This window comes from Apodemus sylvaticus, chromosome 2 (assembly GCF_947179515.1).
Source record: "Apodemus sylvaticus chromosome 2, mApoSyl1.1, whole genome shotgun sequence".
NCBI lineage: Eukaryota > Metazoa > Chordata > Mammalia > Rodentia > Muridae > Apodemus > Apodemus sylvaticus.
In genome coordinates, this window is record NC_067473.1 from 112264620 (window position 1) to 112288994 (window position 24375).

The 24375-nt window shown below is 43.3% G+C and overlaps 2 protein-coding genes across 4 annotated transcripts in view; one reads left to right on the forward strand and one right to left on the reverse strand.

Moving 5' to 3' along the window:
• Positions 1-16399, forward strand: part of Gcfc2 (GC-rich sequence DNA-binding factor 2) — a 37588-nt gene extending 21189 nt beyond the window's left edge. For 2 of the 3 annotated variants that reach the window (XM_052174039.1, XM_052174041.1), the window contains 8 exons: positions 1725-1924; positions 3844-3994; positions 5674-5792; positions 7348-7424; positions 9109-9175; positions 10678-10824; positions 13958-14082; positions 15076-16399. In XM_052174039.1, the coding sequence (XP_052029999.1) occupies positions 1725-1924; positions 3844-3994; positions 5674-5792; positions 7348-7424; positions 9109-9175; positions 10678-10824; positions 13958-14082; positions 15076-15193 (1004 nt within the window). In that variant the 3' untranslated portion in view covers positions 15194-16399. The remainder of the gene's footprint in view (positions 1-1724; positions 1925-3843; positions 3995-5673; positions 5793-7347; positions 7425-9108; positions 9176-10677; positions 10825-13957; positions 14083-15075) is intronic. The other variant, XM_052174040.1, reaches the window with a different exon arrangement.
• A 2532-nt stretch (positions 16400-18931) lies between these two features.
• Mrpl19 (mitochondrial ribosomal protein L19) lies at positions 18932-23298 on the reverse strand. The gene is made up of 5 exons (XM_052174042.1): positions 23046-23298; positions 21578-21696; positions 21269-21403; positions 19575-19756; positions 18932-19448 (listed from the first exon to the last, which is right to left on the reverse strand). Exons 1-5 carry the CDS (start codon positions 23264-23266, stop codon positions 19227-19229), a joined length of 879 nt encoding a protein of 292 aa, XP_052030002.1. The 5' UTR covers positions 23267-23298; the 3' UTR covers positions 18932-19226.
• Positions 23299-24375: the final 1077 nt, after the last annotated feature.

Genomic DNA, 24375 nt, shown 5'->3' on the forward strand with positions numbered 1-24375 from the left:
AAATAAAAAATATATCGAATGAAAAAAAAAGCACTTTATTGTAGTGAACTCACATTAAAAGCATCACAAAGCTGATTAAATGTAAACCCTCTAAGCAGACACATGCCAGCTTCCCAACTGCGTCTCGGTGAGCTCTACAGTTCGCATGATGGTTCTGAAGCCCCTTAGGTATCTGGACTGTCACTAGCAGTTATAGTTATGTATTGTTTGTCAAGGTTTTCTTGGGTTTTTTTGGTTTGTTTTTTGAGGTTTATTAGATGTGTAGATTTCTCTGTTGGACAGATTGGGTAGGACCCAGTGTGTCTGTCCTAGAGCAGTGCTGACCCACACACCCTTCAGAGTGTTGTCGTGGCAGTGTTGAAAGGTGTTGCATCTTGTGATGGTGGAGTACTAAGACTTGGACTCTGCAACCTTTCAGTTACAGTTTTATTAACCTTTCCTCTGCATGTGTGTATGTGCATGCATGTCCACACAAACTATGATAGAACTGAAACTAGAAAGGCATGTGTCTAACTCTATGTTCTCTTTCATGACTATATTCTTAACTATATTTTTATCCCCTAATATTGCCCTTTCTTGTTTTTCTTTCTAAATGCTACACTTCACCTGCACTTGATGTATTTGCAGTATAGGCTGGGATCTGCAAAGGAGCAAGAATAGGATGTGTCTCTCTTCCTGAGGTTAGGTGACCTCTCTTAAGAGTATACATTCTAAGGCCATCCATTTTCCTGCAAACTTTGAGATTCTGTTTTTCTTTAGCACTGGGCAGTATTCCATGTTGTATACTTAGCAGGTTCTCAGTATCAGCTCAGATGCAGATGGGACCTTGGTTGGCTCCATTTCCCTGCCTTAGAGCATCAGAAGTCAAAATGCTGATCTCTGTGGTAAGGTATAGAGATCTCTGGGTATATGCCTAGGGTTAAAATAGCTAGGTCATTTTTAACTTTTTGAGAAACCTCCAACCTGACGCCAGCAGTGAATAAGGCTCCTTTCCCCCCACATCTTCTCCAGCATTTGCTGCCGGATTTCTTGATAGCCTTCCTGACTGGGCTGAGGTAGTGTCACAAGATAGCTTTACTTTGTGTTTCCCTGGTAGCTAGGGGCCTTGTGCTGCTTTAAAACTTGTTATTGGCCTTTTATGTTTCTTCTTTTGAAACTGTTCTGTTCAGTAGCTCACTTGTTGATTGGCAGTTTCATTTCCTTGGTTTTTAATTTCTTTGGGTCTTGGTGAGTTCTGTATCCTAACCCCGTGTCTGAATATAGCAGGTCAGGCTTTTCTCCTGTTGTGGGCTGTCTGTGCTTTGCTGGTGAGTGAAACTACTTCCAGTGGTCTGAGAAGACTCACAGTGCAGCTCTTCAACAGATCCAGGCTTTGCTGTTCTCTAGACTCAGTGGAAAGGGGCTTCTTCCCTTGTCTGCCTCACTTCAGTATTCTTTGCTTGCTTTGTTTAACTCGGTGTATCATCACTGCCTGAAAGGGACGAGGGCTATGGTACTGAAAGGATACAGTAAGGATATGGTATTTCGGCATACAGACAGGAACTCGGTACACAGTAGGCGTTATGTCAATAGTAGTATCACTTTTGATAGTAAAGTGACTTTAAATAAGATGAATATATGAAATACAAAAGTTTCCAGGCCATTTGGTTAGGTAGCAACTCATGACTGTTGGTAAGGAAGCAAGCTTAAAATGCATAACATAAAGAGACTTACTTTGTTTGCAGGTGACATTTTACAGGATTGTAAGAAAGTTTTTGAAGATGTGCATGATGATTTTTGTAACGTCCAGAATATTTTATTGAAATTTCAGCAGTGGCGAGAAAAGTTTCCTGATTCCTACTACGAAGCCTTCGTTGGTTTCTGCTTACCAAAGCTTTTAAGTCCCCTGATACGAGTTCAGTTGCTTGATTGGAATCCTCTTAAGGTATCAGTGTTTAACATGTAACTGTCCTGGTCATGTCAGCAGCTTTTGTGGCCTTGCAGGTTAGGTCTAAAATATCACAACCTTAGCCTGGCAGGCTGGCTCAGCATATAAAGGTGCTAGCTGCCAGGGGTTATGGCCTGAGTTGGGACTCCGAAACCCGTGTGATAGAAGGAGAGAAGTAATTTCCACAATTGTCCTTTGGCCTTTACACATGCCATACCCCGCACAAATGAACATCATAAAAAAGTAAAAACAAAACCTTAAAGTTGTAGATAAAATTTAGAGCCTTGGAACAACTGTCTAGAAATGTATACTCTGACTTGTATTACTTGGGAGCTTACATGATGTGTGTGTGTGTGTGTGTGTGTGTGTGTGTGTGTGTGTGTGTGTGTGTGTGTGTGTGTGTGTGTGTTTGGGGGCAGAGACAGACACAGGGACAGACAGAGACAAGTTGGAGTAGAACCTAGGGCCTTCTGTGTGCTAAATAATCATCAAACCATTGAGCTACATCCCCACCCCAGCCATTTTGCTCAATTCTTAAGGCATAACAGAACCAAACATCAGGAATTCAAACACATTTTCAATATTCTTATAATGTATGAAAATTTCCCCAGTGTAGTATTTAAGTTTGGTTAAATTTGACTTAAGAACCCGTTCTGAGGATTATTAAGTTAGAGATGGCAAACTGGGAGGAGTTGGTTAGCAGGACCCTGAGGAGGACTGTAAGAGAGACCTTAGGAGTATACAGGAATTCGTGGGAAATACACTTTCTTGAAAGTGGGGGAAATGCCAGTTCAGGGGTGAATACACTGGCCTTCAAACCCAGATTTTTGAAAGTAATTGGAAAGGTAATGTGGAGTTGTTGTTTTGTTTTATGGTGTTTGTTGAGACAGGGCTTCTCTGTATAGCCTTGGCTCTGTAATCAGGCTGGCCTCAAACTCAGGAGATCTGCCTGTGTCTGCTTCCTGAGTTCTAGAATTAAGGGTGTGCACCACTACTGCCTGGTAGTAATGTGGAGTTTTAAAACTCTTTTATTACATATCTTTGTGTGTGTGTGGCTGTGTATATACATGCATGCATGCATGTGGAGGCCAGAGGACAGCATGTGGGAGTTGGTTCTCTCTATTCCATGAGTCTCAAGAATCCATCTGAGGTCATCAGACCTGGCAGCAAGTGCCTTTATGCTCTGAGTCATCTCAGGGACTTGAAAGTAATGTTTTAGGAAGCCACTAGAAATAGTTGGATCCTGCATGCTTAAGAATAAAGCTCTCTAGGGATAGCTCTCAGCAAGATCTTACAGAGTAAATGATGGAGAGTATCAGCGTCTGTCTCTTCCTTGGTCTTAGTCATGTGTCTGCAGGCTTCCTAGACCCACACCACCTTCCAGGGTAGAGCAAGTCATTTCTGTGGAATTGTTAGGGAATGCATGGACATTCCTGGGGTTAGCCATTCTGGATCATTTCATTCATCTACAAGTACTAACAGCTATTTGCTGTTTGCTGATTGGCTAACTAGCTAAAGCACATGTACATTTACTCTTCAGTGAAAGCACAGACGTCAATTTTGCTTGAAACAGGTGAATGAATTTTACCAATGAATTTTGTAGCAACTCCAAGTGCCTGACTCAAGCGTGTTATTTCACACTGGTCAAAGTGCTGCCATTGCTGGTCTCTGAACATCCTGGCACACAGTGGGCCTTTGTCACATTTTTGTTGTATAGATGAATGCATGAAACACAGTTCTTAGTTATTCTGCCTTGATTCTCGGATGCTGTACCTCCTGCCTTATGTGTAAACATAGTACTAAAACATGTGATTATTCTCTTTGAGCCTTAGGAAAATTCTAGGGATTTTGGAAAAAGTTAACTTACAAAATACACACATTTAAGAATGTATAGCTTGTATTATCTCATGTTATAGATGGACTCCATGGGTTTAGACAGGATGCCCTGGTTCACAGCCATAACAGAGTTTATGGAGAGCAGCACGGAAGATAGAGAAAAAGAAGATGGTTCTGATAAAAAAATCTTGTCTGCTGTCATCAACAAAACAGTTGTTCCTCGCCTTACAGGTAATCTTAATTCTGTTATAATCACAAATATACTTTTAGAAGTTTGGAGGTTTAAGGAAATACTGTATGTATTAAAGAGCAGTAGATTTCAAATTGACCTGTTTGGAAAATGCTTGTTTGTGTATATGTTAACTGTCCACAGTAGTAGTGGTGGTATTTGACCAGAATATTTTTACCATATTCCAGAGAAATGAGTTTTGAACTTGACTAAACTTTGAAGATTATTATTCATTATGACGATGATTTTCCTTTAACTCTTGAGCTTGAGCCGTCCGTCCCATGGCTAGCGAGTGTCGGTCCTGTGTGCTCTGAGGACAGCACTCCCAGGGTGTACTGAGAATTCATTGTGAGGCGGGGGAGCAGAACAGTGAGAATAGTTCTGGGGTTTTGACTCACTTGCCTTTTCCTGACGGGAGTCTGAAGGAGGCAGTTGAGCGTGGAAGTGGTGAGTGGCACGCTGCTGGCTGTGCTGCGTTGGGTGCCGGCCACTGAGTGGGGTGTTGGGTGGGTGCTGAGTATACCAGTCAGAGGAGTTCAGGCAGGAGCCAGCTGCGTGTGGGTGTACGTAATGCCACAAAGTGATGTGAAATATTAAGGAAGTAAATGCAAGAAGGAACAAGGAGGAAATGACCTCAGTCCTAAGGTCCTTTTAGCATTTAAAAACCACAGAAGTGACAAGTACAACCAAAGATCAGAGAAGATACCAGGAGGACTGTCAAAAGAATTTCCCACGTCAAAGAAAGTATTTCCAGGGAGAAAGGTGGGGCCTAGTTATGGCTGGCAGTGGTTACACGGGGTTAGAATCAGCCTTTGGAGCTTGCTGCACAAAGGTCCTGTGTGACCTGAGAGATGCGCTCACCACTCTGGAAGGTGCAGAGGCCTAATTGAGAGGATTCCAGGAACAAACAGGAAGAAAAATGTGAGGTAGACATCTAGGCAGTACTTTGAGGAATTTTGTTTTTAAACAGAAAGGGAACAGTGGACAGTACTGGAGAAAGTACTAGGGGTTTTGAAGCTGGAAGATAGTGCACTGTCTGAAACTCTTCCCTCAGTAGTGAGGACCAGCACCCAGATCCCCAGAACTCATGAAAACATGGTAGGCGTGGTGGCTGCCGTGGAAGACCTAGTGTTTGTAACATAGAGGCAGGATCCCAATAGCATGCTGGTGTGCCAGACTCGCAACCGTCAGCCTCAAGCTTCACACACACACACACACACACACACACAGTCAAACACCCACATACATGACAACATGCATACAAACTCATGAGGGCAGGGAGAAGAAGGAAGTGGAGAGATCCTTCAACTGAAAGTAAGAACCAGGAAAATCAGCCAGGCAAGGGGCAGCCAGGGGAAGTGTTGCTGCCTAACATGGAGGCTTATGTGAATTTTAGGAATTTAGTTTGGTATACCTTTCTTCAAAGCTACATCTTAGCTGTACATTACAGGAAGAGTTAGTGAGAAGGTGAATTTAGTAAGGGTTGTAGGTTCACCTGTCAGCTGCAGAGGAAAAGTATTGAGGGTGTATACAAAGAGGAAATGGTAATGATAGAAATTTGTATATGCAAATAGTAAGTGACAGGATTAGCCATGATTTTAATCTTAATATGGAGTGGAACAGGATATGTTAAAGACTGGTTATTTCTAGTAACTTGTGTGACCACTGAAATGTGTTTCAGATTTTGTAGAGATCATTTGGGATCCCCTGTCAACCTCACAGACAAGAAGCTTAACAATGCACTGCAGAATGGTTTTTGAACAGTTGGCTTCTGAAAATGAAGTTAGTAAAAGCAAACAGGTAATGATATCTGCAGATTTGGGGTCAGCTCAGTGACAGAGTGCTTACCTAGCATGCAAGGGACTTGAGTTCAATTTCCAGTCCCACCAAAGTAAATAAAATAGTGTATATATGCTCAGATTCTATTGTGTGGAGATATTACCTAAATGTTAGAAGTCAAAAAACTTAAAAGATGGGGTAAAATAAAATTTGAGTTTTGTTATTGATGTTCTAAAAATTGGTATAGGACTCTTAAGATATATGGTACTTATAATTAAGTGGAAAAAGAAATTAAACACTGCCCTTTGGAAAACTGAGATAGGATTACACCCCCAGATTTACAAACAGGAGAGCCTGGAGATCTGCCTGCCTTGTGTTGACTACCAGCATGTCGCACCACGCTTGGAAGAAACCAGGACTCTCCTTAGACACAGCTAGTACCACAATGGGACACCACTGTTGGGCTTTGTTGCTGCTCTTTGGCTTTGTTCTTGTTTTACTCTTTATTGATTAATTTCATCCTTTGACCATTTCACGTGTATGTAGTACATTGCTTATTCTCACCCCCCCACCTCTTTCACAAACACCCCCCCATCTCTTATCATCTCCCCCTCCTCCCACAGGTCCCTTTCTATGTTCACATCGTTTTGTTTTATTTTGTGACCATCTTATTCTAACCAGGACTATGTGTGCCCATGGATTTAGAACCATTTATTGTAGCCCATGGACTCCAGTAATTGTCCTTTCCCTAGAATCCATCAGTTGCCAGTAGTTCATCAGGGAAGGCTAGGGCCCGTGGCCTCTCCAGTCCATGATTGGCTCTTGACAGGCCCAGTCTTGAGTAGGCAGCCTCTGCCACTCAGTTCTCAGGTTTGCAGTAGCTGTGCCATGGCCTGAAGATGGTATTTCATATCTCTTCTCCCTGTCTTCTGCTCTTACATTCTTTGCATTCTCCCTTCCATGGCATTCCTTAAAGAGGGTGGTAGAAATGTCTTATTTAGGGCTGAGCACATGGGTGTCTGCATTTTCCATTGTTTACTGCAAAGACAAGCTTCTCTGGTTAAGTGTGAGTAGCATGTATGTGTCTATGGGTACAAACATAAATATCCAGGCGGTAGTGTGATACCATGTCAGTTAGCTAAAGCATAGTGGGGAGGTTGCCCCTAGCTTATGATCTCCCAGCCACTGGGTTTCTGGTGTCAGATACTACCATCTTGGTTTATCATTCTGTACAAGTTGAATACAAGGTCATAAGCCATATTCCAGCAATTCCATTTCATTGTGTATACCTATTAACTGTTCTTACCCACACTGAGACTTCTGCAAGGTATTTTATAGCATCATTAAGCACAGGGCCCCTAATTGGAAACCATCAAATGTCTAATGAGTAGTATTCATGCCACAAACTGCAGTATAGCAGTGAGTGACTTCGTGACAACCACACGTATCCCCTAAGTTTCTTACAGTATTGTAACATCTAGCTCTAACCGTAGACCAATTTGGACTATTAAAATTACTTGATTTAGTTATTATATTTCCAATTACGGCTTGCTGATGCTTTTCAAATTTTTAATAGGATTTACTTAAATCTATTGTTGCAAGAATGAAGAAGTCAATAGAAGATGATGTTTTTATTCCTCTGTACCCAAAGAGGTAAGAGCTCTCCGTATTTATACCGTTTGAAATAGTTTTTCTTTTCTTTTGTGGGGAGTAGGGTGGAGTAAGATACGTTGTAGCTCAGGCTGTCCTTGAACTGTAGCCACCCAATGAAACGTCCAGATAGAAGTTGGGGGGCCTGGGCAGGACTTTGAGCTTCCTGTTCTCTGAGTCAGGAAGAGATAAGATACCTGCAAATAAAAATATGCCCCACTAAGTTTTGTTTTATACTGTTTTAAGTAACTAATATGTTCACATGGTTCAAAATATGACAGCAGTTTATATTTAAGGCTGTTGTTTCTGAGCCCTTTGACTAAAATCAAGTGTATCTTTAAAATAAAAAAGGGTTGTTTGTTTTTAATTTATATATTGTGAGGATTGTGTGTGTGTGTGTGTGTGTGTGTGTGTGTGTGTGTGTGTGTGTGTACTACGTGAATGCCTGCAGAGGTCAGAAGAGAGCATTGGCTCCCCTGCAGGCAGTAGTGAGCCACTGTGTGGGTGCCTGGAATTAAACTATGTTCTCTGCAGGAATCGCAAGTGCTTTTAACTACTGGACTATTTCTCCAGTCCCTAAAATGAGGTTTATTTACTCTTAGATGTCTAAGTGTAGATTTTGCCATTCATCTTATCTCTGCTGTGACCTTATCTCCCCCTCTGTGTATAGCAGGTAAAGTATATTATAAGCAGGCACAAGCAGTTAATACCTTTTTCACTTAATAGATAGTTGAAGTCATTTCATATTCTTATGTAAGAAAGTTTCTCTGCTTTTTTTTTTAAAGGTCAATAGGCCTTGTCTTAGGGTTTCTATTGCTTCAACAAAACATCATGACTAAAAAGTAACTTAGGCAGGAAAGGGTTTATTTGACTTAAGCTTCCATATTTCTGTTCATTATCAGAAGTCAGAACAGAAACTCAAACAGGTCAGAAACCCGGAGGCAGGAGCTGATGCAGAGGCCATGGAGGAGTACAGCATACTGACTTGCTCAGGCTATTTATAAATAAGCCAGGACCACCAGCGCAGGGATGCACCACCCACAATGGCCTGGGTCCTCCTCCATTGATCACTAACTGAGAAAATGCCTTCAGCTACATCTTGTGGAGGCATTCTTCAACTGAGGTTCCCTCCCCTCTGTTGAGTCTAGTTTGTGTTAAGTTGGTATCCTATAACTGACCAGCACGTGAGTGGTGATCTATTACCAGCAATGTGATTATAAGCAAACTGTGCAAAGGCAATCGTACCTACAAAGCTCACTTGTAGAAACCCACTGTTGGCTGAGTGTGGGTGCATTTGTAGCTCTTGGTAGTGCCTGGATTCATTTTCATTTAGACAGTTTAATTCAAACAAACAAACAAATAACAGGGAGCTGGAGAGATCGCTTGGTGGCTTAGAGTGCCCAGTGTTCTCCCAGAGGCCTGGAGTTTGAGTCTCTGCACCCAGGTTGGACAGCTCACAACCCTCTGTAACTCCAACCCCAGGGTCTCCCATGGCCACCTCCAGCCTTTGCAGCACTGCACTCCTGTGTACAGACCACACACAGTGTACATGGAATTCAAGACAAAAACAAACAAGACTCCTATTTTTGAGGCTTTATTCTGAAAGAATAATTGTCTTGTGCATTCCCTCCCTTCCCTCGCTCCACTTCTTCTTCCCTTCCTCCCCTCCTTACTGATCTCACATTAGCTCTGAAGACGGAAAAATGTCACCACGCTCCAAGTTCCAAGAAAGACAGTTCTGGGGAGCTCTAAAGGTAAGGAGAGGACTATGCTTAAAATATATTAATCTTCTAAGCTAAATAGTATTGTTGAACTTCTCCACTCTGCCACTACAGTACAGGACACTAAGTAAGTAAGTAAGCAAATGAACTGTGTTTGGATAAACTTTGCTTACCAACACTGAAATTCAAACATCACATAATTTTCACATATTAAAGATATTTTGTACTGAGTTTGTTTTGTTGTGTTGTGTTGTGTTTGAGACAGTCTCACTACATAGCCCTGGCTAGCCTGGTTCTTGCTATGGAGACCAGACTGATCTTACACTCCATGGTATGCCTTCCTGCCTCTGCCTCCTGTGCACTGGAATTAAAGGTGTGTGCCACTGTGCCCAGCCATAGTCTGTTTTGTTTTTGTAATATTTTGAAATGTTCTTTAAAAATGTAAACGCTGTTCTTATCTCATGGACCCTACAAAGCCTCTGGTTAAATTTAATTTCTGTGTCCGGGTGGTCAAAAAGCTACAGATGAGGCAAATCCACATTAGTGGAGGTAGATATGATAAGGAGGTGGGTTCCACTGCTGTTTCAGGTGAAGCATCAAAAGAACTCCACAGTGACTCACTGCAGGTGAGGACTGTCATAGCCAAGTGCCGGATGCTGGCACCGAGTGCCTGTGTCATTCTTAGAAGCTGTAGGAGAGGCAGGAGGAAGGAGCTTGGAGAGATTGTGAAGTCTGTGTTGGATGGTGCAAACTACACACCACTGTGGAGATGGACTGAATTGTGAACCTTTGTGCCTCAAAGAACCTGAGAATGAAATTGTGATTTAAATGCCATGATAAAGGGTCACAGGGTACTGAAAAGTCCATCATATTTGAGAATACAAGGACATGAATGTCTTTAGCAGGACCACTTCAGTGCAGTGAGTTATGTGTGTCATGGCCAAGCCAGGAAGATGCTTTCCCGGACAAGCAGAGGTGCCAGTGACAGTGCAGAGAGTGGTGTATGTCGTTCTCTATTCAGAATACTAGGGGAAGACTCAGAATTCGCATCACAACTCACAGAAACCTATTAATCCAGCCCTCAGAGAAAACCAGTGTTTACTGTAGATCTTAGGGCACTTCATTTCTCCCATCAGCAGACTTGTGCGTTGTCCTGCTTTGCCTGTCAGCAGTGGGGTTCCTGGCATTGCCTGGCTTCCTACACATAGGCATCAGCCTTGACTGTGCTTTCTGATCCTGGCTACCACAGTCCTCCACTTGGTGGGCCAGACAGGGAGGATGGGTTGCAGTGGGGCACTGCTCTGGAGAGGCTCCTGTGGAGCACATGGGCATACTGCTTTGGTGACCCTAGAGCGGAATAGGCTGAGCGCATGCATGGAGGTGAGCCAGAGTCGGGTAGTCACTTGGGGATCTTTGTCTATTCCAAAGCTGACATGTTCAGGCCAACAGTGAGAGTCGGGGATCTTGACCAGTTCTTTCTTTACCATTATAACTGCTAGGGAGGACATACACAATTACTTGGTATTTTCTTTTAGCTCTTCCGAAATATTCTTCTTTGGAATGGACTTCTCCCAGATGACACCTTGCAAGATCTGGGGCTGGGGAAGCTGCTGAATCGCTACCTTATTATTGCTCTTACTAATGCCATCCGTGGACCAGATGCTGTTAAAAAGTGCAGCCAGGTAAGTTGTATAGAAGCCAGTTCTAATTATGTCATTTTTATATATACTGCTCCATGTGTTGGCTTAACTCTAGAGACTCTGAAGTAGTACAAGTGTTGGAAGCTCCAGACAACCTGGGCTACAATAGGGTGGGACCCTCTCTCAAAGCAGCAACAGAGCAAGATCTGAGATTTAGGCAGGGATGGTTAAGACTGCATGTAGAAGACCTGAATTTAGCTCATAGTCCCCATTCTGGGCAGCTCACAAGCCCTGCAACTTAAGCACTGACGGGGAATCCAGTACCCTCTTCAGAAACTTAGACGTACACACACAAAGATGTGAATTTAGTTTTTGAAATTTCTATTGCATTACAATCAGATAATTAGAATTGTGGAGCTTGCACATAAATAACAAATGAGTTTCACAGAGCAGAACCCAGAAGCTATTTTGATATTTTAGAATCAGTATTCTGGTTTGAAACAACAGTAATGGGGAGAAGCATTTAGGAAATGATGCCAGGAGCAGCTGTGCTCTGCACACACCTGGAGTCTCAGTGTTTGAGAGGCTGGAGCAGGACAGGCAGGTGCTCCACACAAGCCAAGTGAGGAGGCAAGGAAGGAAGGAACGAGGGAGAGGGGAAAGGTAGGTTGGTTTTTGTCATTTTAAGAAAAGGAGTTATTTCTAAATGGCAGAAAAAATGAGAAAAGGCAATAAATTTGTGAAAATAATTTGACAGATATGAACTGGATAAAAAAAAAAATTAGAAAGAAAAAAGCCCCAAAGTTGTGGAGATAAACTTACCATTAGTAAGTAAACTTTAGAAAGTGCGTCCATGTAGCTCACTATACTATTTTTTCTCCTGTAACTTACATGTGACTTTTTATATACTAAAAAATTAAAAAGAGTTAAAGGACTAGATTAGAAACAAGGGAAGAATCTATAACAAATAAGATTAAAATCCACATCAAATTCAAAAAGCCTATCCAAGCCAGTAAATAATTCAAAGACTCCTATTGGAAATGGCCCCAAAATATGCAAGTCAAATCATTACAGATGGGTATGGAAAACAACTTACCAACTGTGGCAGAGTGCTAACACCAGCAGAAAAATGCTAGTTACCATACTGTGAAGATGCACAGGAAAGTGGGCCTTCTGCTGCTGTTATTTAACTAGAATCCCCAGCTGTGCCCTCAGCCTGGGACACTGCTGGGACCACGATGGGAACTGTGCCCTCAGTCTGGGACGCCGCTGGGACCTGGATGGACTGAGAAGCCTGTGCCCTGCAGTGGCAGGCACTGGGACTAGGAAGCACATTCAGTTACCAGCAGGAGCAGCACAGCTCTTCAGGGCAGTGCTTACAATTTTCAATTTTCTAAGAATTTATCTTCAGACAAAAATCAGAGTTGCACATAGAATACTATCCTGTTATTTAATAGAAGGTAACCAAGCTACCTGCATTAGTTACTTTCCTGTTGCTGTGATAAAACACCATGACTAAAGGAGACTTAAAGAAGTTAGAGTTTACTTGGGACTGTAGTTTCAAAAGAGAGTCTTAATGGAAGGGAAGACCTGGCAGTAGGAGAACACTGAGAGATCTTCTTGAGCCACAAACAACAGAAAGAGCAAAATGGCAGTGGGGCAGGGCTGTGAGCCTCACCCGATCCCACAGGCCTCCGCCTCCCACAGGTTCTGAAACACCCCAAAGCAGCACCACCAGCTGGGCGGAGGTGTTTCATGCCTTTAGTCCCAGCACTTGGGAGGCAGAGGCAGGCCGATTTCTGAGTTCAAGGCCAGCCTGATCTATACAGTGATTTCCAGGGCAGCCAAGGCTACACAGAGAAACCCTGTCTCAAAAAAAAAAAAAAAAAAAAAAAAAACACACACACACACACACACACAAAAACCATCAAAGCAGCACCACCTACCCAGAACCAAGATTCAAATTGTCAAATATTTGGACCTAGAGAGGGTGTTTTATGAAAACACTACGATATCAAATGTCCCCCAACAGTTGACCAGCCCATAATGTAAAAGTCATGGTATTAAGTGGTGCTTAGGAAGGCAGGCTTGGAGCACACCTGCGATCCCATCAGAGTTCTTAAATTTAAATCATTCTCTGTGTGCACTGTTTTCAAGTTGACTGTAAAGGTCAATTCAGAAGTAGTGAGGGGGAGGTGTGTTTACACAGCTTCTACACAGCTTCTACACAGCTTCTGCCTAGGCTGGCTGGCTTGGGACTGAGTCCTTTCTGTCCCCGGCCTCTCAGATGCTGGACTTAGACACCTATCACCATACCCAGGTCTCATCCTCTACCACCATTTTATACAACTGCTTTGAAGGCTGTCACTGGACTTACCTAACTCTGGACTTACCTAACTCTAGCCCTTGTATTCCTTTACAGTGCATGTTTGGTGTTTTGGCTTTCTCCTTCCTGGTCTCAGATCCTCGTCTTGTGACCGTCAACTCTCCTCATTGAGTTTTTTCCTTTTCCTTCCTGTTGCTATGAGGAAGTTATTTGTGTTCAGCATTTTTCTGACTTTTCCAGAACTCTTCTCTAACTTGTTTTGTCTTTCTTCATGCACTGTATTGATCCTTTTGGCCTCCATGGACATGGAAAGCACACTGGATAAAAAACAGACTGCCATTAATTTTCTTCCATTTGACATACTTAAAATCAATCACCTGCCATTTCCTTCTCTCATGTCTGTAGGCTGTGGAACTGTAAGCATTGCTGGAGAATGCAGAGCAGATTCCATCTGCTTTATGCTTTTAGCAATGAAAAATGATTTCTAATCAAGTGGGTTTTTTCATTTTTTGGTTTTTTGGGTTTTTTTGTAATCTCAGTTATGTTATATGTATGGGTGTTGTGCCTCTGTGTATATCTGTACTGTGTGAATGCAATACTTGAAGAGGCCAAAGTGGGCATCAGGTCCCTTGGAACTGAAGATACAGATAGCTGTGAGCTGTCATGTGGGTTACAGGAATTGAACCTGGGTCCTCTGGAAGAGCAGCCATTGCTGGTAACCACTGAGCCATCTCTCCAGCCCCTGAAGAGTGATCTTTTTAATGCCATGTTACCTTTGATGAAGGAAAGAGAAATCTCAAGCTTTCTTTGCTCTTGTCTTATAAACCTGCCATGTATCTTGACTGACAGATCGCAGCATGTCTGCCAGAAAGATGGTTTGAGAACTCTGCTATGAGGACATCAATTCCCCAGCTAGAAAACTTCATTCAGTTTTTGTTGCAGTCTGCACGGAAATTATCCAAAAATGAATTCAGGTAATGCTCACTTAATTTTTCACCTCCAAAGTACTGCAAGGATTATTAATGTTAGCAATTTTAAGGAAGTTTTGTACTTTTACTATAATTTTTTATATCTGGATCTTGGGATAGAGTCAGTCTAGCAGAGTATTTGCCTAGCAATAAAAGGCCCTGGGTTCAGTCCAAGTACTCATAAACCAGGCTTTGTGGCACATGCCTGAAATCTTTCTCTAGTGTTGAGGAAGCCTTGATGTGACTGCTCCCATTAGCTGGCAGCACAGTGGCCACTGAAGCTGGCAGCACAATACTGTGGAGACCCCGATGGCAGGCTTGCTTTGTGTTCTGCTTTTTACTGCCATCGCAGACAAATTTTCCAGAATATTGTGTTTTGGACTTAGCAATTACAATCATGAGGTATATGAAACTGTAGTCATTCTAAGAACTACATCATTGGCAGTTTTATGTCTGTGCCAATACTGCAGTATGGTTATACAAATGGATGATACAGACTATTATCAATAGACTGTAATGTACATGTATGTGTAGCTAAAACAGAAATACATAATATGGTCCCAGTATCCAGTATGTGAAATGTGTAGCATAATAGCATGTAATGTGTTTCCTTGTGGCATGCTAGCTAGTGTCACTGTGCCTTAAGGATTGACCAGCTCACCCTTTAACTGAAGCATCTTGACAGCATCTTGGTGTTGTATGTGGCTCTAAATACTGGCTTAGGTCCTCAGTCACCAGTTACTCCCTTCTGACCTGTTATAGTACTTTATTATTATCATCATCATTACTACGACGACGACGACACGACAACTACTACAATTACTACTACTACTACTACTACTACTACTACTACTACTACTACTACCTCTTTTCCTTTGATTTCATCTTGTTTTGTGCTAAGGATCAAATTTAGGGCATACTGACTCCTAAGGCTTAAGCACTCGCACCTCTAGCCCGGGGTGCTAAGGGGTGAGTAAATGCTTTTTGGTTCTTTTTTAGGAATGAAGTCAATGAAATAGTTCTTATCCTGGTGAAGGTAAAAGCTCTCAATCAAGCCGAATCCCTCATAGAAGAGCATCATCTGGAGCCCCTCGCTGCCCAGGTTACAGGTGTCTGAGTGGCTGTCCGGGAGCACTGAGTTGGATGAAAGGACCCAGCAGATGCCGCCTTCCCTTTGTGCCCACGGGGTGGTGTTTGGGAAGGCTTCCCGGTGCCGTGTGTCTGAGGGAAACACATGCACAGCAGCAGCTAGAGCTCGGTGTGCTTCTCTTTTATTCTTTCTCAATCTGAGAAGGAAATGAAGAAATCTGACACATGAAGCATGCCCGAATCAACACCATCTTCAACAAACTCCAACTGTTTACAAACCAGCTAATGAGGCAAAACTTTCATTCTCTGTCTCTTGATGGTTTCTCTCACCTTATTCTTTTGTGGAGACTGGGTCTCATTCTGAAGTGTAAGGAATTGCTTATTAATTATTAAATGGTTAACATTTTTATACAAATTATCCTTTCAAAATATATACTGATTTGTTGTATGAAATCAGTGCAAGAAAGTGCCGTTGAGTCTCCAGATTTTAATTCATTGTTAATTTGTTAAGGAAAAAATAATCTCTGAAAAAAATGATGTATTTTTTATGTGTGGTCATGTATGTACCTGGGTGGGTTTAGCACTACCTCCCTATAGGGGCCAGAGGGCATCAGATCCCCTGGAACTGGAGTCCAAGGGCTGTGGGCCACCTGATGTGCTGGGAACCAAACCCAGATCCTCAGAAGAGATCTTAACCACTGAGCCACTCTCCGGTCCCTGTTGAAGAATGAAGATGTGTTGGTTTGGGTCATCTATAATTCTTTTTGAAATATCGTTTTCTACAGGAATATTGGATCTTTTGCCTGTGCTCTGATAAATAGCTTTTCAGAAAACTTACCTTTTTTTTTTAATTTTGTGTAAATTTTTTGTTGGGTTTTTTTTTTTGATAACAAAGTTATCAGCTGGTAGCAAGTGAGGCTTTTTTGTTAAGTTTTGTGTGGTTCATGGTAGGACTAAGAAGGCCATTGCAATTTTAAATACAGAACTGTAAAGTATTTGTCTGATTAAGGTAGTCTGAGGCAAGGTTATTAAGAAATTATGAACTTTTCTCAAAATTGACTTTATTAGTGTCAACTTAAGCAACTCAATGATGAACCTATATTTATTTTCTCCATGTTGTCATCTTAAGACATTTGCTCATTACAAAAGCATGTGTATATGTGTGCAGAAAGTTTTGTATATAAATGGCAGAGACTTTATTACATATGAATTTAAAGTGCACTTTTGGAAACTGTCTCTGGCTCTGGCTTCTTAGAGATGGACGTGTGGGTGGATGTGCTCTTGGTCATCTAAACTGTTCTTCATGGGATGCAAAATAGTAAGGCATCATCGCTTTTAAATTCCATTAGCCTGGAATGTGAGCTTCTAAGCTTCTTTGAAACATTGTGATGCTAACTCTGCTGCCGTTTTAAAAGTTCTTAGTCCTGCCTCCTCGTCCTACAGAATGGACGAACTGACACAGCAATTGCAAACTCTCATCTGATGATTCATCTCACAGACCCAGTGTGCTGCAGGCCAGCCGGGGCTCCATAAGACCATGACAAAAACTTAATACCCAGAAACAAAAACCTTTGATTCTCTCTCTGATGGTTTCTTTTGTAGAGACTGGGTCTCATTCTACAGTGTAAGTTCATTGGACTTGGAACCCTCCTGCCTCTGCCTCCAAGCCTTTGGATTACCACACCTGGCAAGGAAAACTTAAAAGACCTAAATGGAGATAGACCATGTTCGTGAATTAGAAAACTAATTTTAGATAAACTCTTATTCTCCTTAAACTGACACATGAATTTAATGTCAACACTGAAACAGGCTCAGGGAACTAAAACATACAGGAGAACAACTTAGGGCCACATTCCTCAGTGGGGGATCCCCAGACCAGTATTTTAAAAAAAAAAAAGAAACCTGAATGATCTTTAGCTCCATGTCAGCTTTCTACCCACCCAAGCACACAAGTTACAGATCTAACAGGAGACTCCAAAACAGACCAATCAGAGACCTGTCTCAGAGACTGGAGTTCACTTCCCAGCACCCACACCTGGTGTCTCACAACCCCACCCCCACCCCTGTGACTCCAGCTCCAGTGGATCAGATGCTCAGTCACACAAGCATACACTTAAAAAGAGGTGCTCAGTATCTAAACTCCAAATAATGGCTCCAGGAAGACAGAAGCAGAGGAGAGAAGATCAACAAGAGCCAAGTCTCCCAGAACATGCGTCAGTGCCTGGAGAAGCTCTCCCAAAGCCCCGCAACTACAGAGCTAAGTGTCCCTGTGCCTGCACCAAGGCACCACAGAGTCACTGCTGTGAAGACTGAAGTCAGACCTAAAGAGCAGACACCCAAGTGACGCAGAATCAGGTTCTCAATGCAGCACTAAAGCTCTATTCAAGTAGATGCTAGCATGGGGACTTTAGAGTAAGGTGACAGTACAGGCCAGACAGTGTCTCTAGAGTAAACCAGGCCACATGAGTGAAAGGACTTATGAGCCCGATCACAAGGTATATCATATGTATGTCCACGGAGGTCCACACATATGCCCATCTCTGGAAGCTAGAATAATTAAGTTCTGTCTAAAGGAGTTAGCAGCCAGGAAAATGAAGACATGGAATGCAGAATGGGAAAACAGTCCTGAGATCCATGCTGGCACTGTGACGTTACAGTTGGGTTAGCCCTTACTCTGTGATGCATCCCGGCTTCCCAACCCATGTTCAGCTGCATGGAATACCAAGTACACTTCTATCCCCACAAAGGGACTGTTGTGACCCCAAGAGCTGAAGCTTGATTCATATGGAAAATAAGAAAACATACTCTCTGACCACCTTCCTGCTGGACAGTCATCACCCAATCCACACAAGCCCTTCCAGGTACTCTAGGTGTCCTCTGTTTAGCAGACTTTACTTGTAATTTGACCCATGGAATTCCTTTCAAGTGGCTTTTGTAAACTTGGGTGAAATGAAGGCAGATAACAACTCAGATTCCCACATTCCTAAAACTGCCACATAACAAACCAGGGCCCGTTGCTACCTGCTAATGAGCAAAATGTCAAAACATTTAACAATGGAGAGACAGCACATACTGCTCCTCCAGAGGACTTGGGTTCAGCACCCATAGGTAGGTTGTCTTAGCTAGGGTTTCAGTGCTGTGAAGAGACACCATGACTAAGGCAACTCTCCTAAGGGACAACAGTTATTTGGGGCTGGCTTACAGGTTCAGAGCTTCAGTCCATTGTCATGGAGGAAGCATGGCAGTGTCCAGGCAGGCACAGAACTGAGAGTTTTGCATCTTGACCCAACTACAGCTAGGAGAGCCTGACTGACCAGACTTGAACATATACATGAGCCCTCAAAGCCCACTTCCTCCAACACGGCAACACTTCCTAAGAGTACCACTCCCTATGGGCCAAACATATTCAAACCACCACATGTGTCATAAGCAGCTGTAACTCCCAGTTCCAGGCAGTCTGATACTTTCTGGTCTCTGGAGCCATGACCACACATACAGACCAGGGTGCTGGGAACTAAACTCAGGTCCTCTGCAAGAGCAGCAAGTGCTCTTAACTGCTGAGCCGCCTCTACAGCGCCTATTCTTACGGTTTAACTTGCACATTGTTGTGTTTTTGTGATTTTTACCCCCCCCCCTAATCTACTCCCCTTGCTCAGATCCCAATACATCTTATTCTGGTGAAGCTAACTTCACTGACTACAGAAAGGGAATGAGTGTCAGGTGCTTTTATCCTTTTAGAGCAATTAACTGACATGCACTCTTTACACTAGGTACCAAGAGGTGAGAAATGCTCATTTAATCACTGTTCTTACAAAGCAAACTTAATGGCTTTCAAACCAAATCCTGAGAGCCAATACATTAACCAAAGGCATCCTCAACAAGGGCTTAAAGGAAAGATACTTTTAAGTGTGTGTGAAATTGCGGTCCACATATGCAAGGGTTGCCGGGCAACTTTCAGGAGTCAGTACTTGCTTTCTACCCTGGGTTCCAGAGTCAAATTCAGGTCATCAGGCCGGCACAGCAAGCATATTCACCTGTTGAGCCGTTCACCAGTCCCAGGATCAAGACTTCTTTGATGCTTCTATTTCTTCCCACAATGCAGCTTCAATTTTTGAAGTGTCATATTCTCTCATCATATCAAACTCAAGCCATGGCTTGCTCCACTTCTGGGCTTCTTTCATTTGTTCTTCAGTTAAAGCAAGATCAAATCTGATTCCTTTAATGTTAAACGTTGGACGTTCCCAGCGTTTGGACCAGGGCTTTGGCTTCATTTTAACTTTTAGCTGAGCAAAACAAAAACAGGAATTGTGGGGCTGGTGAGATACACACAATAGTCCCCCCCCCTCCCCACGGGTCTTCTGCAAGTGCTTCTTTTCTAAATTGCACCTGAGCAAATGCCCACCATCTACCTGGTTAACAGGCACTTCCTGGCAGGACTCAAGTGGGACCGGCTTCATATTCACGTCAAAGGTGCTGTATTCGGGAAGGGCATCCCGTAGGTACATCAGGTTGTCATCCAGCCTCTTCTCTAACTTCACCACTTGGATCTCATGGATCCGAGGGTTATACAGCTCAAAGCAAATCTCCACACCTAAAAAGGGAACAGGCTTCGTCAAGTCATGGACTTACCACAGAAGTCCAGATCCCTGCAATACTTTACCATACAGTATAAAAGATGCTAGCAAGTGGGAATTGAACAAACACATGTAATTTTTAAAGATCAAGATTATTAAAGCAAAACAAACTAAATCCCATTTAAATTGAAAAGTGAGAAATTGAATGATGTGGTGTAAGAAGTCTAAATACATCATCCTACCTGGCCAACATACATTCCCCTGGGAAGAGAAAGCCTTGACTGAAGAACTGGGTAGGTCAGACTGGCCTGTGGGTATGTCTGTGGGGCCAGTTGATATAAAAGGCCCAGCCCATTGAGGGAGGTACCATCCCTGGACAGGCGGTCCTAGGCTGTATGAACAGTTGGCTGACAAGCTGCCCACGAGTGAGCCAGCAAGAAGCATTCGGCCATGGTTTCTGCCTCTCGAAGCTGACCTGAAGATGTGTAAGCTGAAATAAACTCTAACCTCACTGGCTACAGAAAGGGAATGAGTGTCTGGTGATTTATCTGTTTAGAGCAATAAACTGACATACAGAGTCTCCCCCTCTTAAGTTGCTTTTGGATATAGTGTTTCATCAGAACAACAAAGGCTATATTAGTATGCCAGGGAAAGGCTTCTTGGCACAAACAGTAACCTGGTAAGAAAGGTGCTGCTCTGAACGTGATCCTCCAAAGTTCACCCTGAAGACCTGCTCTCACGGTAGCAGGTTCTCTCAAGATAAAACCTCACTGGGGAGAACTCCAAGTGCGCCCCTAAGAATAAACGCTCTTACTTGCTGTTTCAATTCTTCTTTCTAGAACTTTACTATTTGTTCTGCTGTGTTGGTAATGGCATGTGTGACTGCTTCTTACACCATAACCCAGTAGTAACTGTGTCATAACATAAGGCAAAGTAGGGACCTTCATTTTAGCAGGCATCTCCTAAGGACACTGTTCTGTCTGTCCCAATGGACTTCGGGGTATTTGCTCAGAAACGGCTGATCCTGCTACATGTTACGGCTCACATCTCTAATCCTCTAATCCTGGCACTCAGGAGGGAGAGATTGGAGGATACTTCAAGTTTGAGGCCAACCAGCTCTATATAGCAAGTTCCTGTTGGGACATCCCATTTTAAAATCACTACTAGCAAAAACAAAAGGAATCTCTCTTCACTGTTTTATACACTGTCTCCATACTTGAAAATGCCATGTTTGTTTAGGCAAGGTCTCACTATGTAGTTCAACCTGGTTTTAAACTAAAAAATTCTTCTGCCTCAGTACATCCCTATGCTAGGATAACAGACATTTGTCACCATGCCCAGCCCAGTCTAGTCCTAATGGGTGTTACCCATGTAATAAAAGAAGCCCTCGAAAGAAACTAGACCACCACCACTCCATCCCCACTAAAGCACATTAAATGGTGAATCCAAATCTGTATCCACCACGAAGCACAAGGTATCTCTTGGGGAAAACCCAGTTTCACTCTCTGGACACTGGAGAAGAAACATACCTTGTCCTTCAATCGTGTTCCTGAGGATGAAAGTAGCCCCGAGCCCACTTCCTGACCGCTTGATGCAGATCCCCAGGAACTGGCTGGTCTTCCCGCTGGCATAGGGGTCGGCAGTGGTGACACGCAGTATGCTTCCTACAGAGTCAGAAGAAAAGCAAGCTCTGACACAGATGCAGGAACGAACAAATAAGGTTTATAACTTAGTACGTCAGAAATAAATACAGCAAAACCCAAACATCTGAAGAATAATCTTTACACAATGAAAACTAGCTGCCAGCAGCTGCTGACAGACACCCGGCTGTTACTCACCGACATAGAACTCTGGAATGGGAAGCACCTTCCTCCTGTCTAGCATATCTTTTCTTTCTATCTGAAATTTCAGAGGGTTTGTTCTCCCCCTTGGAGGGATGAATTCAGGACTCAGGAACCTAGAAAAACAATTAAAAATGAAAGGAAATTTGGGCCAATGTAAGGGGGAAAAAGGATATATAATGTAGATGTGTTTCATTCTTTCAATAATGATTGAAATGTTATTTCTAAAACCATGGTTTCCAAACTGTTAATGCTCATGAAAACCACCAGCACTCCCAAAGGCTCACCAGGCATTGTGTCTAAATGGTTATCAAACATCTAAGGAGCCCTTACAGTCTGGACCCTACTGTCCAGGAAGGTGTGTGTGCTAAGGGTTTAGCTGTCGTCCTGAGCAGGTACTGGGACTTAGGAAGCTTTAAAGAGTGTCAGCCCAGTTGAGGAAACATGCCACTGGGCATCTACCGTTGAAAGCAAGGCAGAGACCCCGAACGTCCCCTTCTGTTTCTCCTTTTGGTTTACCTAGCTGATGCTTCCTGCCATGATGTACTGTGTCACTGCAGGGCCAAAGTGACACAAGCAAAATTAACTACAGCTGTCCAAACCCTGAGCCAAACTAATTTGTTCCCTTTAAGCTGGTTGTCTCTGGTGTTTGTCACCCCGCAGGCAAGCTGACCCGTAGTAGCATAAATTAATCCTGAGAGCAGATAGATGGTTTATTGTCACCTTACTTTAAAAAACAAAGCAAAACTGGAACTTAAAGATGATGAACTGCTGACACATTACTATTTGTTTCAATTTTGTCACAGTTTAAACACTGCACTTCTCTCAATTTGCAAACCCTATGTGCACAGGTCTCCCAACTGAGCTATAAATATGAAGAAATATATACAAATCACCAATTCTTTTAAAGTCACCCACTGACTTTTAAAGAAACCTCCCACCAAGCATAGTGGTACCCACCTTGGATCCTAACACTTAGGAGGCAAAAGCAGGCAGATCTCTTTTGAGTTCAAGGCCAGCCTGATATACATAGTGAGACACACACCCACATATATATGATTGTGTACTGTGGTTGGGGTGCACACCATAACATCCACGTAGGAATTTGAAGGTAAATTTTGGAGTAGGGTCTCTTCTTCCTCTATGGGTTCTAGGCATGGATTTGGGTGGACAGGTTTGCACAAGAGACACCTTTACAATTGAACCACCATGCTGGTCCATACTGTTAGCTTTTGAACGAAAAAGAGTGTGCTGGATTCCCGTGCCTGAGCTGATCTGTTGGCCAACGCTCACCGTGGTGGATTTTAGGACAAACTGAGGAAAGGGCGTCCAAAATTGGGTCCTTCAGGATCTAGAGAGAGGCAGACTCGGAACCCGATTATGTGCATCCCAGCTACAAAGCCTGTATAAAAGTGTGCGCCCGCCCACGCAGCAAGAGCTGCTGCGCCCTCCCACGCGGCCTCACCTTCTCTCCTCGTCCGGGGCTCGGCGCCGGTCCACGATGACAGGTTTCGACGGTGGCTTGAACCCACCAGGTTCGGAAGGCCCGGTGCTCTGAAATCGGCTTAGGCCTGTGCGGACACAGCAGGCGTCGGACGCAAGAGCAGCAAGACATGGCCTAGCCATTCGGACGCTCCGGGCCAGGTTGAGGGACGCCCTACAACTTTCTGCCATGGAGGCCGCCATGTCTACACCTGCAATGAAGGACTACAACTCCCAGAAATCAGTGCGGCGAGGTGTGGCCGGACGGTGGCTCCTATGGGACTAAACTTGCTTCCTGGTGGACTACCGCTAGTTTGAAGGAGTTATACTTGCAAATATATAATTTTCCTCTTCTCCATAATTTGCATTTAGTGAATGTGGAGTGCGGTGTGTGTGTGTGTGTGTGTGTGTGTGTGTGTGTGTGTGTGTGTGTGTGTGAGAGAGAGAGAGAGAGAGAGAGAGAGAGAGAGAGAGAGAGAGAGAGAGAGAATAATGTGATTGCAGGTGTGGAGTGCGTGCGGGGTGTGTGTGTGTGTGTGTGTGTGTGTGTGTGTGTGTGTGTGTGAGAGAGAGAGAGAGAGAGAGAGAGAGAGAGAGAGAGAGAGAGAGAGAGAGAATAATGTGATTGCAGGTGCCCGTGAAGTCCATATGATCCCCTGGAGTTACAGGCAGTGGCAAGGTACCCTATGTGGATGTTGGGAATTGAACCTGGGTCCTCTGAAAAATTAAGTGTTCCTAACTGCAGGACTACCTCTTCATCCTCCTCGGTTCCATTTTATTTGCTTGTGCCTACATGAAAAATACAACTGTCACCTCAAAGGGGAAAAGAGATAGTTTATTCTAGAGTCAAGTATGAATGACCATGCCTGAGAACACAAGATTTAGGTCACCAAATATCCATGTTCCAATAGGGTAACAATTCCATGGCGTTTTCATAGTATCAGGGGGAAAAAAGCCATTCCTTAAATACATTGGCAGGTACACCAATTTAGGTATGCTATAAAAAGTGGAGAAGTCTTTGCTATAGGCCTCCGTTGCGCTGATGGCATTCTTAGCCTTCAGGTTGATGGAAGTGAGGAGGTTGCTGAATGAATTTACTTAATAGTTGCAAGGCTGTTGGTTCACCATCAAGCTGGTGATAAATCACCATTTGAGGGACTAATGGTCCAAGTTAGTTTGCCTCTGGAGCTGCAGCATCACAATGTCTCAAGTCACTGAAGTTTTAATTAGTTAATCAGCCTTGTAGAATGCTGCTTCTTTTGGGAAAGTTTGGTTTGCCGCTTGTTTAATGATCATCTTGGTATTTGGCTCCT

Bases quoted from the DNA above. Each gene is read 5' to 3' on its own strand.
- Mrpl19 (XM_052174042.1), bottom strand. From the start codon at position 23,266: ATGGCGGCCTCCATGGCAGAAAGTTGTAGGGCGTCCCTCAACCTGGCC. The intron at 21,404-21,577 runs GTGAGTAACAGC...CTGACTCTGTAG, and splicing joins CATTCCAGAGTTCTATGTCG to GAAGCATACTGCGTGTCACC. The intron at 19,757-21,268 runs GTATGTTTCTTC...TTCCCTTTTTAG, and splicing joins GAACACGATTGAAGGACAAG to GTGTGGAGATTTGCTTTGAG.